The sequence below is a fragment of the Gavia stellata genome, chromosome 13, assembly GCF_030936135.1.
Source record: "Gavia stellata isolate bGavSte3 chromosome 13, bGavSte3.hap2, whole genome shotgun sequence".
Classification (NCBI taxonomy): domain Eukaryota; kingdom Metazoa; phylum Chordata; class Aves; order Gaviiformes; family Gaviidae; genus Gavia; species Gavia stellata.
In genome coordinates, this window is record NC_082606.1 from 6,383,944 (window position 1) to 6,397,156 (window position 13,213).

At 35.3% G+C, this 13,213-nt stretch overlaps 1 protein-coding gene across 1 annotated transcript in view; it reads left to right on the forward strand.

The window, feature by feature from the left end:
• Positions 1-2,262, forward strand: part of RORA (RAR related orphan receptor A) — a 374,046-nt gene extending 371,784 nt beyond the window's left edge. Inside the window, exons 10-11 of the mRNA XM_059823905.1 lie at positions 671-783; positions 2,098-2,262. Coding sequence (XP_059679888.1) covers positions 671-783; positions 2,098-2,262 — 278 coding nt within the window. The remainder of the gene's footprint in view (positions 1-670; positions 784-2,097) is intronic.
• Positions 2,263-13,213: the final 10,951 nt, after the last annotated feature.

Genomic DNA, 13,213 nt, shown 5'->3' on the forward strand with positions numbered 1-13,213 from the left:
GTGTAACAACCAAGGAAACAAATGCTCTGTTTTTAGACTGCAGCATAGTGGACTTGGGAGTGGTGGTGGAAAAGTCTGTTTGCAACAGTGGGTTTATTGAGACTATCGTAAATACATTGTCATGCTGTTTGCCAGATCGGAAGTATGTTAGCCCTGTGTCTTAGTATGTAAGCCACAGAATCCCACAGTTCTGCCACACAGAGGATGTAGCAGCTAAAACTACTTTTCTACTAGGAAGTTTAGGAGCTTTTTTTTTTTTTAATAGCTCAATATTTGCTTCTGATTTTTCTGTGTGTTGCTATAGATCTTAGTAAGAAGATCCACTCCAACTACTTGTTCATTATGTGATCTATTTGTGTCCCACTAAAAAGTAGCTAGCTTCATTTTGTAAATACCCTGCATTTTACAGACCTTGTTAGCGAACGGGTAGTAAATCTTAGTCAGATATGTTGCATTCTTCTAATTAAGGGCTTTGTAAAAGTAATTTTAAGTGCACATAATAAATATACTCCAAAACTTGTTAATTTTGAAACTCATTTTCTATACAAGAGAATATAAGAAGTGGAAGGAAGGTTGCAAAGAAAGATGAATCTGTAACAGACTTAGTACTTCCTGGTGCACTATGATTGATGTGTGCAGTACTAGAGGTGTTAACTCCATTTATATTTAGATCGCTCGTGGCTTCAGGAGAAAGTAAAAATTGAGAAACTCCAACAGAAGATCCAGCTAGCACTTCAGCATGTCCTACAGAAGAACCACCGAGAAGATGGAATTCTAACAAAGGTAAGACTCATACTGTGCCGCATCACGTGACTGTGAAAGTTCTTATGAACAGTATCCTAATGATGGTGTAAAAGCTTTTACACAGTTCATTTGTTATTTATAAACCTAGAATTCTTTGTTCTTTGTTCAAAATCGAAGTGCTTAACTGAAACTATTTACTAAAAACTAGATGATGATATACCAGGGAACAAGGTTGATAATGGTCTGAAAAGAAGTATTTTAATGTTGAACTTCATGAAAGGCGATGAAGGTTTTTATCCTATTTCTCCTACACAACATTTCTGCTACACAGAATACTATTTTAGTTCTACAACATGCATGCCTTAATCCTCGTGAAATCTCTGCCTGCATGACAATTAAGTTGTTGCAACATGCAATACCCAAACTAACCTTGTTTTTTGGTCTTCCATGAGAAATTCCCCACATAGCCTTTTTCTCAGCAGTTCTTCCAAAATTGATGCCTAGGGAAGAGAAAAGAGATACTACGTACTATAATGCTAATCTAAAGTATCTTCACTTCATTTTTCAAAAATGGAGAAGTGGCGTGATGTTAAAAAAACAAATCTGAAGAACTGGGGAAGGATAGGCACTTCCTTACAGAGGTGGTTCCTTTTAGAACTCTACACAGCCAGAAAGCTTATGCTTAGTTTCATACCATGGAATTAATTACAATAGAAACAGAATGGTCCAGCCCAGGCTTTGCAGATTGTCCTCATTTCAAATCCCAGGTCATAGAATTCTTTTCCCAGCATATACTTTGGATACCTTTGTTGGAATAAAGATTCTTCCATGTGCTTTGATAAAATAATTTACTCAGTAAGTTCAGGGAGTACCCTAGTGATATATTTGAAGTACAGATTTTTCTGGTCTGTTCCTTTTCACCTTATTTGCATAAATTAAAAAAGCCTAATCTACTGCATTGCCAGTTCCCTCCATAATATTCACAGTGGGTTTAAAAGTAGTCAGGGCTGCCTTCTTCCAAGATAATTACTAAGTTGCATGATTAAGATCCAGCCATTAAATACTTCTGTATCAATCCAGTGCTTGGTAGGCAAGTGAGGAAACCTAATGATACATTTTCCTAGGAACTTGAAGAAAAGATTATTTCACAAACAGCATTAATCCATTACTTAAATAGCTTTTTAGTGGCTTCCTTTTTTTTTTTTTTTTTAAAAATACCTAACATAACAAACATCCATGACTCATCCATGACAACTGAAGTGAACTCAAAGTGTTTGAGAGGGCTTTAATCCTAAGAGCAAGACTGGGAGGCCTGGTTCCGTGTATGACCGACTTCTGTTCATTTTTTTACAGTTAATATGCAAAGTGTCTACTTTAAGAGCACTGTGTGGACGACATACAGAAAAGCTTATGGCATTTAAAGCAATATACCCAGACATTGTACGACTTCATTTTCCTCCACTTTACAAGGAGTTGTTCACTTCAGAATTTGAGCCAGCGATGCAAATTGATGGGTAAACGTATCACCTGAGCACTTCTAGAATGTCCGAAGTACAAACATTAAAACAAAAGAAAGGAAAATAAAAAAAAATTAAAAAAAAAAAAAGAAAGAAAACCAAGACACTTTATATGGCCCTGCACAGACCTAGGGAGCCAACACACTGCACGTCTCTTGGCGGTCGGGGTCAGGCGAAGGATGGGAAACAATGAAACAAAGTTGAACTTGTTTTTCTCATGCATATGATTTCCATTATGCCTACAAATATGGACCCTTTTTCTGTCTCAACTTCTCAATCCTTGACCTCTGTTTACACAGACTGAGGGTACTAAGTCAGAAGGTTGTTTTCTCTTGTAGTTCACTGCCCAGACTTTTGACAGAACAATCAATTTGTTGATCAGAACAGAGAGTCCACCTAGTAATCAGCGACTGGTGTGCATTGCAGAGATTTCGGCATCAGTTTGCACAACTTGCTCATTGTTTCATGAAGGACGATTTTTTTCACCTACCACTGTTTGCCAGTAGACAGAACGGCATGAAAAGGGTCCATAGCAATAGCAACAATAGCATTATAATATATTACAGGGTAAATGGGCATGAAGACTATATATAGCAAAAGAGATATTGTTTATATATTGTTTTAATTAATATAAAACGTAGTTACTGGTATAGCTTTTCTTGTTGAATTGATAAGGCACTTTCATTTTGCACCTTTTTCTTTAAATTAAATGCTAGCGTGTTCATTGTTGTGTTGCATGTGCACCAGAAATTCAAGTTTAACTGAAAAAGGTTTGGCAGGTACTGGTACATTGGGAGGTATTTATGCTGCTGTTTTCCATGTTACTTTTAAAGAGAGGCTGGTCATATCCTGAAATGGTTACACAGATTTTTTTAAAGACTTGAAAATAATGACAATTTTCTAAATTAAAATCAGCTTTTCAGCTGTTAATTTAAAAGGTACTTTTATTTTCCAATCTTTCAAACCTGGATGTTTGAATTCAAATTACATGCCTAAATTCAGATTTCGGCACACAAGTGAAAAGCCTCATTTTCAAAGGTGCTGGGTTTCCGTGTTCAAAGTTAAACTAAGCAATTTCAGATCATTTACAAATGAGTGACACAGCATCCTTGAAAATCAGGCTATTAAATAAAATGTATTTCTGCTCACCGTAAATCCAGGTTTGAAGGTATTTACTCAAGTCTGTATCTACAGTAACATATGTGTGTATGACATGTATGTGGAAAAGTAATTTTTATACATAATATTACACACTTTTGTACTCCATATCGTAAACAATGCCCTCAAACTCCAAAAAACTATCAAAAACCATAGGAGGTTTGTTTTTGACTTCAGTGAGGTGAGACGCTGACCCATGTTCTTCCAGCATCCAGCAGTTTAATTTCAGGTAGCTGAACAGAGAAGTCCATTGCTCTCCTTATTTAAAAAGATGCACTTTAAAGTTTATCGGATGAGGACAGACTAACAAAGTAAAGGCACACTGTTGCTAGAAAGCGTTGTTTTGTACTCTCTATAATGCCGGGAAATTATTACTATCATAAATCTGCATTCTGTAATTCTGAAATGGTGATTCCCATGTTGCACAACCAACCAATAAGCCAAATCTTGCAGTCATTATTAATTACCATTTCCTTTAGGACGAATACTGTCTCTGAGCAAATCTGGCAAGTAAACCTAGTTCTGAAGGAAGTAGATTCACAATAAACATCATCACAAAATAAACTGTGGCTGTTTGAGCCAGAGGTGCATAATTGGTTTGGATGAGATGAGGATGTGTAACTGGATGCCTTGCAGGCCTACACAACTGAAGTTTCTGATGAAGTACGTAAGAAAAAGCCAGGAACTTTAAAAAAGAAAAAGGAGTGAGACAGAATGTGTTCCACCGCTTTAATTTCCAAGGATAAACAATCTTTCACATATATTACAGTAATTGAGAAGTAACAGAAGTGACTAGAAGCACACTGAAGCCTAACTATTTTAAAAAGGAGAATTAGGTCAGTGGGTTATTGTAAGCAAAATAGAGGTTTATTCTATGATTTGAACGTGTTTCCTTTGGGTGGTCAAATTGACACATTTAGCTATGACACCTATTAAACATCTTAGAGTCTGCCACATCAGGGAAGCTTACAGCTATCACTCATCTCTATGGTTTGAAAGCACGGGGAGATGAACATCCTGTGTTTCCCCTTCAAAGCAGTATGCCCCTGAAGCACGGGACAGGAACACCTGCACCTCCGTGAGCACTGGGATGGAGGCATGAGAGGGCTTTTGGAAAAAGTCTGTAGAGCCATCCTTTTACTGCTCCATCCTTCCTGCTCCGGAAGAGGCAGCTCACAGCCCAGCACATGCTCTCTACAGTCTCACTGAAACACTTTTCCTAGAATCATTGTTTACTTTATTGGAGTAACTGGCCTGATATGGTACTTTCATTCTAATGTGTGTTCCTATTTTTAAAGCAACCCTTTCAACTAACAAATGTTTTCTGAATGTGACCAGCCTTAGGTGCTAGTCCTGTAAAGATCAACTAAACTTAATTTCAGTGTCAACTAATGAATAATGAAGTAAGACCTGTACTTTTTTAGAAAAAGAGTGGGATACAACTCCTACTTCTGACAATAAGTAGACTACCAGGCAAAATATTTTGGGATTAATTTTCAGTCACGTCCTTTTCTTGCCTTTTCCTGATGAATATTAGTACTTTTCCAGGCATCTAGGTGCCAATGGTTTTGTTTCGTATCTAGTTCAGCATATTTACACCCGTAAGTCATTGACAACATAAGATTTTTGGAGCATTTACTAATAAAATACATAACCATAAAAAGGTTCCAGATAGGGCCTTAGCTGAAAGTCCTCTGCATCTTGAAGATCACATCACAAGGTATTTTCCAGGGTGGAAAGTGATGTCATTTTTGTCCATGGGAGCTCCTGTGTACTGGCACATCGTTAAGTCAGGCTGTGCATACATACCCCAAGTAACTTTGCTTTCCTGACCACAGTTAACAGCCACTTGGCAACAGAGTATTATTTTTGTTTTGCTCTTCATAGACAGGGGAAAAAAAGGGATACAGCATGGCAGACGTACTGATAAGACTTCTGTTGCCAAGGAGGCTTTTATGAAGGGGGACATAAAATAATGTCAGAGTGGCTGGTCAGAGTGACAGCCATGTAAGAACCCAACGCAGCAGAGGAAATGCACTCTGCAGAACCTCTGGGACTATGGCCTGGTATCAGATCATCAACCGCATATTCAGTTAAAAAACGTACTTGGGGTCACATGAGCATTTTCATAATCTGCCCAGTTCACTATGAACAACAACATGAGGATAGCTGAAGATAAAGGAGTAATATATTGATTTTGACTGATCTGTTCCTTAAAGTCTGCAGAGAGATTTTCATTGGGTGTTATACCTAGCCTCAGAGATGTTTTCTGGCCTTCTAGGAAAGACATACCGTACTATACTGTCATTTGAACCACCCTAATATACTTCAACATCTCCAACATTGTTTGATGTTTTAAAAACTATGGGATTAGGTGAAAAGGGAGGCTGTTTTTAAGTTTGGTTGTTCTTTATTAAAGCTTATCTATCTTAGTATGGATACCAAGATATCTGTGTGTATATGTGCACCTGTGTGTGTGAGAGAGTACATTTGTGTGCGCACACGAATATATGCGTGGGTACGTGTGAGTGGCTGCTTCTAGGCTGTTAAGTGTCAATGGAATAAAGAAAATGTATTCAAAATACTTAGGTCAAAAATAGAAGGTGGAAAAAAGATTTATTCTATACAAAGCCTTGTCTGGACCACTTTAGAGAGACTTCTATTTTTTTAACCCTTCTATAAATGTTTGATGGCACTTGAAATATTCCTGCAATAAAATGTGATTTGTGTAAACATTAAAAAAAAAAGATTTTGTAATGTGAAACAATGAAAGAAAGTAATGTAATTTTTCTAAAAAACAAAAAAAAAAACAAATGAACGAACTTTGTATTATTTTCTTGATGGAATTTGTCTATTTGTCTTTGGAAAACTTTTTATTTCATTGAATGTGCCATAGTAGAAGTGTGTTTTTCTTTTTCTTTTTTTTTTTGTTTTTGTTTCTTACATTTTAGATTAAAGGAATAGCTGTGTTCCGACATTCCAAAATGCAAGATGACATAGCAGTCATGATTAAAAGGTTTGATTAGTAAGCTTCAATCATTGTTGCTTTTTTTGCACATGTTGTTCATTCCTCTACAGTGCAATATGTACATAGAGCACTTGCGGGTGTAACCTTGATCCCTCAGGGAAAAATACATATTTGTACAGGATTTTCCTTTTTTTTTGCCTTTTTTTCCTCTTTTTTTTTTTTTTTTTTTTTTTTTTTTGCTAAGGAATGTCAATTGAATCACTTGTCTGTTGTTGAGGGGCAGCCAGATAATAATCCTAAACCACTGTCACAAAACATTGATTGTTTAAATTTTGTGCCCTTTTATTATTTAAGAAAGAAAAATAAAAGTTATTTTCTGACAGTTCTTTGTGCTGATTGGTGAAAAAAAGGGTAAATAGATAAGCACCTTATGATTGACTTAACTGTGAATGACAATCCATCTCGTTATCAACAACACAAGCCCTATCATTTTGGAGCTGGGGTTAACAGTCAGAAACTAATGTGCTCAGGGATCTTCTAAAACTCTTCAACAGGGTGGCCAGTACTACTGGTGGAACAAATTACTTTTAAAAAAATATGCTAGTATTTCTTCCCTTCCCCCTCCCCCCCAGGCACAAGAGAACTGGATATTTTTTTTAACTAAATGTTCTATGTGTGCCTCATTCTCTTACTCAGTTTTGCAGTATAGCTGCTCTTTGGTCTTTATTTTGTTCAAAACAAAAGAACCCCAAACAGCGCAATGGTTTTGCAGTTAGTGGTATTTTAGAAAATAAATGTATGCTGACCCATTAAATAAATGAATTTCAGTACCCTCTGGACATTTTTGTAATGATAGGACTATTTTTCCAGTTGAATTTCAGTGTTTTGCAATAGAAAATGGGTTTTAAGTATTTAAATTATTGTCAAAGAAAACAAATCAGTTTATGATAGTACCGTAAGAATGAAAAGGTAATGATTAGGTTTTGGCAATGAAGTCACATAGAAAGGAACGTAGATCTGCAGCAATACAAGAACAATTCAGATGATGTCTGTGATTGTTGCATGTGCTTCATGGTAAAGCAAAAACCTGACTGGAAACAAGCACTGAGACTGAAGGCATTTTTGTATCTAGTACACCAAATACAGCAATTCCAAGTGATTACAATGGCGCCAAAAAAACAGCAGTGTCTAGGAAGTCTCCAAGTGCCAAACTGTAGGATTCTGGCAGCCCCTCCCAATTAGCCTTGTTTTATGGCTTCACATTCTTTTGAAAATGCAAGTAGAAAAGTAAATAAGCAACTACAAACAATATGAGCAAGATTTCAAGACTTTGTTTAGACTGGGAAGAGACTGAATTTCTCCATCAAACATGTCTGTCTGCTTGCAAAAAGCATCAGTTCTCCAGGTTATTCAGGGTTTTTTTCCACTGGGTATATGGCTTCCAGTTGTTTACTTTAGGTTGCTTAATAAATAGGGAAACCTTTCTTACAGTTTCACAGGCTGACGGTCGAGTTTAGCTTGGAATGGCCTTCCAAGTCAGACAACTGCTTAGCAAGTATGACCTCTTGATTAGTTTGTGTTCTGGCATCTTCAGCAGAAGAAAATTCCTATTGCTGATTCCCAATAGAACCCATTATTTACAAACCTGCAGATCAATTAAACATACTGTTAATATGTACAATCTATAATAAGTTTTAACTATATAGTGGGGTGATCCAAACATTGTAGTTACCTTTTTTTGGATTGGCATAGACATTCCCCAGTCAGTACTTGATGAACAAAACAAGTTGCACAGTATAAGCTGTACAAACAATGTCTATTTTTTTTCTCTACGCATTCCTAAACTCCCCAATGTAGATAAACTTATTAATATAAATGTCAGAAAGGGCATTTACTATCCAATATCCAAAAATAATAAGCAATTTTCTCTTCAGTATTGAGTATATGAAATTCTACCTGTGCTAGGTGACTCAGATTGCACAGAAGAAACATCTTTGTTTTCCTTAGCTGGAGAAATATAACTATTAGAATTATTTTTTCATTATTAATAGTAATATTTATTACTTGAAAAGTTTCATCCATGAATATATTTGAGTATTAGTCTCCTATTTTCTTTATGCTTAAATATTCCTGTCAGTAAATCATTTGGTGGAAATGAGGGCAAATGCATACAGATACCAAATACAACAACAGAAAGAGAAGTTTTAAAATTTAAATGAGTATTTATTTAAAAATCATTGCAGTATGTGCTTTAATCCTAGTACTGTGATAATAGCTTGCTAAATAATGCTAAGTTACCGGACTTGAGGGGAAAAATACGTAACATTTAGGATAATATACAGTCTATCTTTTGGAACTTTATTCAGGTACTAAACAGAATTTTAACATCAAAATAAAAGCTGTATTCTACCTTTTTCATATGTAATGTTGCTGTTTATCTTTTTTTTTTGCCTTTATCATTGGTAGAATATAGCAATAACTTTATAGCAATAAGTAGGCTATCCAAATAAGAAACAAAACATGATAAAGGCTTCAGATCAATACTCATTGGTTCGTTTCTTCTGCCACAATATTCACTTGTATGTCTTCCCTCATAATCTCATTACTTCTTCAAGCTGAACTTCACAATCAAGTTGTTCAACTTGATGTGTGACATCACACCTTTTTGTTAACATCTGCATGTTTTTGGTGTTCATATGTCCTTTGTGTACTTGTTTTCCTTTAAGTCAGTGTTTCTCAAGCTTTCTGAAAGCACAATCCCTCTGGGCTATATTTCTTCACAGGGCTCTCTGTGGTGGAATTAACTTACTTTTTCTGGGGCAGGGAGTGCAAACCAGCTGTCATTACTGGCAGCATTTCCTAACTGAAGGAACTAAGCTGCTGCTAGTACTTAGTAACTCCATGGCTACTGCAAATGCTTGCAGCCAACAGCCAGCTCTTTCAGCTCCTCTACACTGCGGGGGCTGAGGTGGATCCTGTAAGTGGGACAAGTTCCCTGGCCAGCGTGCTCATCTGCAGCCAGCACAACCACACGCTCTGCACTGGAGAGCCGAGCTGCTACGCTTCACGGAGAACCGAGCTACGTTTGCCTGACATAGTGTTTTGATAAAAATCTAAACACTTTGGCAACTTTCAAATGGTTGTGACTTTCGGTTTGAGAAACACTACCCTAAATTACCCCCCAAAGTCTTAATGTAGATGCACAAACTTTACAGGAACTTGCAATCTGTAATTCTATCTATATCTAATGCAGAGAATTCATAAGCAATACAGTGAATTTTATTTCACAAAAAGGCATACGTACTGTACACCTTTCTAAATCCAAAATGTTCCTCATTTCTACATTGATTTAGAAACAAGTTACAGAACAGTGGTGAATATTTGAACTATTAGGACATTAACTGGCTGCTTCTTTATATGTAATTGTATTGTCTGCCTGCTCCTTTTCTGGAGATGTGTTTTTGTATTGGATGTTTGGGCCAATGGGAGGCTTCAAGCTACAATGTATTTTCCCAGATTAAATATATTTAACATATGACAAACCCCAGACAAGGCTTTTTAAAATGTATAAAGAACTGCAGTGTTAGGTGGTTTATTTGCAAACTGTTTTCAATGTTGTCCATTTTTATGGCACCTTTAACAATATTCTTGTTTCCAAAGTACAAAAAAAAGGTTAAAAATACTCTAGCCATAACTGAATGTCAAGCAATAAAAACAAATGACTTTTTGTGCATAGATTTAAAAGAAATACAAGTTTTAGACATCTGCATGTAAATGCAATCTCTTGTTTACTGCTTTCTTAAACTTGAGCAACTGATTCCTTATTTTACTACTAATTTAAGGACTTGTAATGGCCTGTAAACATTTTATCTTGCTCTATTCTTTCAACTCTAACTTCGTCTCTGCTTTGGAGTCATAATATTTAATGTTGTTCTGCTCACCTCTATACAGTTAACTTTTTGCTTTCATTCTGTATAGATAAAGTTATACTATAAACAGCCTACACAGTGCAAATATTTATCTGTTTATCAAATACCACATTATGCTGTATTATATCTGTTTTACTATATAATCTATTTTAGACATAGCTGTTTAGAACTAGAGTGTGCTATTTTTGTGTTTTTCTGATGTGTGGTGCTAGATAAGTTACTTTTGTGAACAAAAGCAAACAAACCCCTTTTATTCCTAGACAATACCACCTTTGGGTCTTGTTAATTTCACTGAGTATAACTATATATAAATATATATATATTTGTATATATATATATACACACCAACATATGCCCAACAAGTACCTGTATCAGAGTACAAGATTTGGGACATGGTTTTCTCTTTAAATGCATAGTGTCATTATATAAATTATTCTATAGTATATTTAATAAGGAGAAAATTACTTCACCGGTACAGATACTTGATATCAAATGTAGAAATTTTTTCTACATTATTAACATTATTAATTATTAACATTATTAAAAATGTTCTGTCCAGCTTGTTATCCTTTCGGTTACTAAAACAGTCTGCCTGTATTGTATCAGAAAAAAGAAAAACATCAAATCTGCCAGTATAAAGTAATTACAATATGCTGTCTGTCTGAAAGGGAGGTAGTTATTTGGCTTCTTGGGAGAGTTCTATTCTGTCATTGCATCTGATATTTATAGATGTTATTCTGCTGGGTGCCTTCCTCCCTCTTCACTTTAAATAGGATCTGTACACACTCAAACTGCGGATGTTACTAGGCCATGCCTACACACTTAACTCCGGTTACTGTAAATAGGAATTTTCTGTAAATCTTCCATGATAGATGGATGGCTAAATTCAGTCCTTGGATATGCTTTATAAATCATGCATACATATCCAAGGACAGCCATTACCAACTAAAGCTAATTAAGAAGTGGAATTTGCAATGTTTTGTCAGGTCTGGGGGTTTTGTTTTTACTTTTCGTGTATACCTTAATTTACGTAGTCACGTACCCTTAGAAGTATTCCTATCCCCTGTTCCTTTTATTCTAGGTATTGTTTTCATGTTAATTCTTAAAACTGATGGATATCAAATATCTAACTAAGGAGGTAATTAACCTTTTAAATATTTATTAGAATTTTTCTGTAATATTGCTGAATTTATAAGATCTTTAGCAAAGATTTTTGAGCAATTTATTAAATACAATGTTTCTGTTTACTGCACTTTTTGATAATAGAAGGTAGTGAATTTTAAAGCCATGATTCTTGGCTTCCATGCACTGCTTTTATACCCTCAATCCAAGGAATATATATATATAAATAATTTTTTTTTTAAACAGCAAACATACTGTTGTCCTAAAAATAAATACAAACTTTACTGCACCGTGGGTATATTTTCATAAGTGGAATGTTTAATTGCAAACACTATCAGGACAATTATAAAAACCTCTTGAAACTACAATCTTATTTAAATATAAGCCATGACAATATTATTTTCCCACATTGATTTAAGTCACCTTTTGATATTTTCAAAGAGAAAAGGAGTCACTCTTAAATTTGTATGTACTAACCTATACACAATGCTAGGAACATGTTCTCCCTATTGTTTTAATAGCTTCATATATTTATGCAAAACCATTTGGTTAACATATATTCTCCCTGTTTACTAAATGTTCAACATAACAAGACCAGAATAAATGCTGATTACAAATATACATCAGTTTGAAGATTAAGCACATGGGCTTCAAAAACCTCGTTGAGTGATAGGCTCAAATTTCTGTAAATACACACAAGTTTAAATGCAATTATACTGTACATGTACATATATGCTGTCTGTTATGTGTACAGTATGTGTAAATTCCTTTTCTAGCCACAATAAAATGCAAGCCATCAAGAGGAATACTAAAGTGGTATTGTACTAAACCTTTGCTAATGATCTTTACCCAGTCACTTAACTTTTCACTTTCATGAACCTTTCCAACTCACTCTTACGATAGCCTGCTTATATTCAAGTTTGTTATTTTACTGTCCCGAAAAAAGTATTTTGATTCATTTTGTAAATATGACTGTAAAAATAAGAGATTTAATGTTGTCTTTTAAATACTCCAATTTTCATTCTAATATGAATGTTGTTATATTGTACTTAGAAACTGTACCTTTAATATTACATTACCTTTATTAAGTGCATTGAACACATCGATTTTAGATGTGCTTTATGTACTGTTATCCTGTAATAAAACTTCAGCTTCTAATGGAAAAATCTGTCTTAATTTTTTGTCAGTAGCATCTTGTTTGTTTTTCTGAATTGTGGTTTATTAGGTTTATTCCTTAAGGAAACCACTGTTACAAAATTAGGCTGTGCTTCCAAGCACGTATATTAGAGCTATTTAGCACATACACCAAGTAATGTTTGGCAGCAGGGAAACAAGACGACTCCCAAGCACGTTGTAAGCTCCCCTTTTGGCCAACAAGAGCTTTAAACCCCCTCAGAATGAATGTGGGTTAATCTAGTTTCCCTCTCCTTGACTGTGTCGTCTTGTTTGAAATCACAGTTCATTGCATCAAGGGCAAGATAAAAGAAATCTGACTTAAGGCCTTTCCAGTGACGTTGGAAATACCACTTCGGGCTAGATCTTAAATGAGGATTTGGGTATCAAAACTGAGGTTTTAATACAATTTAGGCATCAAAGTTGCAACTCCCCTCTGCTCTGCTAACTTTGGGAACGCCTGAATGTCAGCAGCACGCATTGTCTTAAGGCTTCAGGAATGTAAAATTCTACTTCTGCACCTACCCAGAAATGCCTCAGTCTTGACAGAGCTTTAATAGCTCAGTATTTATATGCCTGACCATGATCAAGAAATAGGTGAC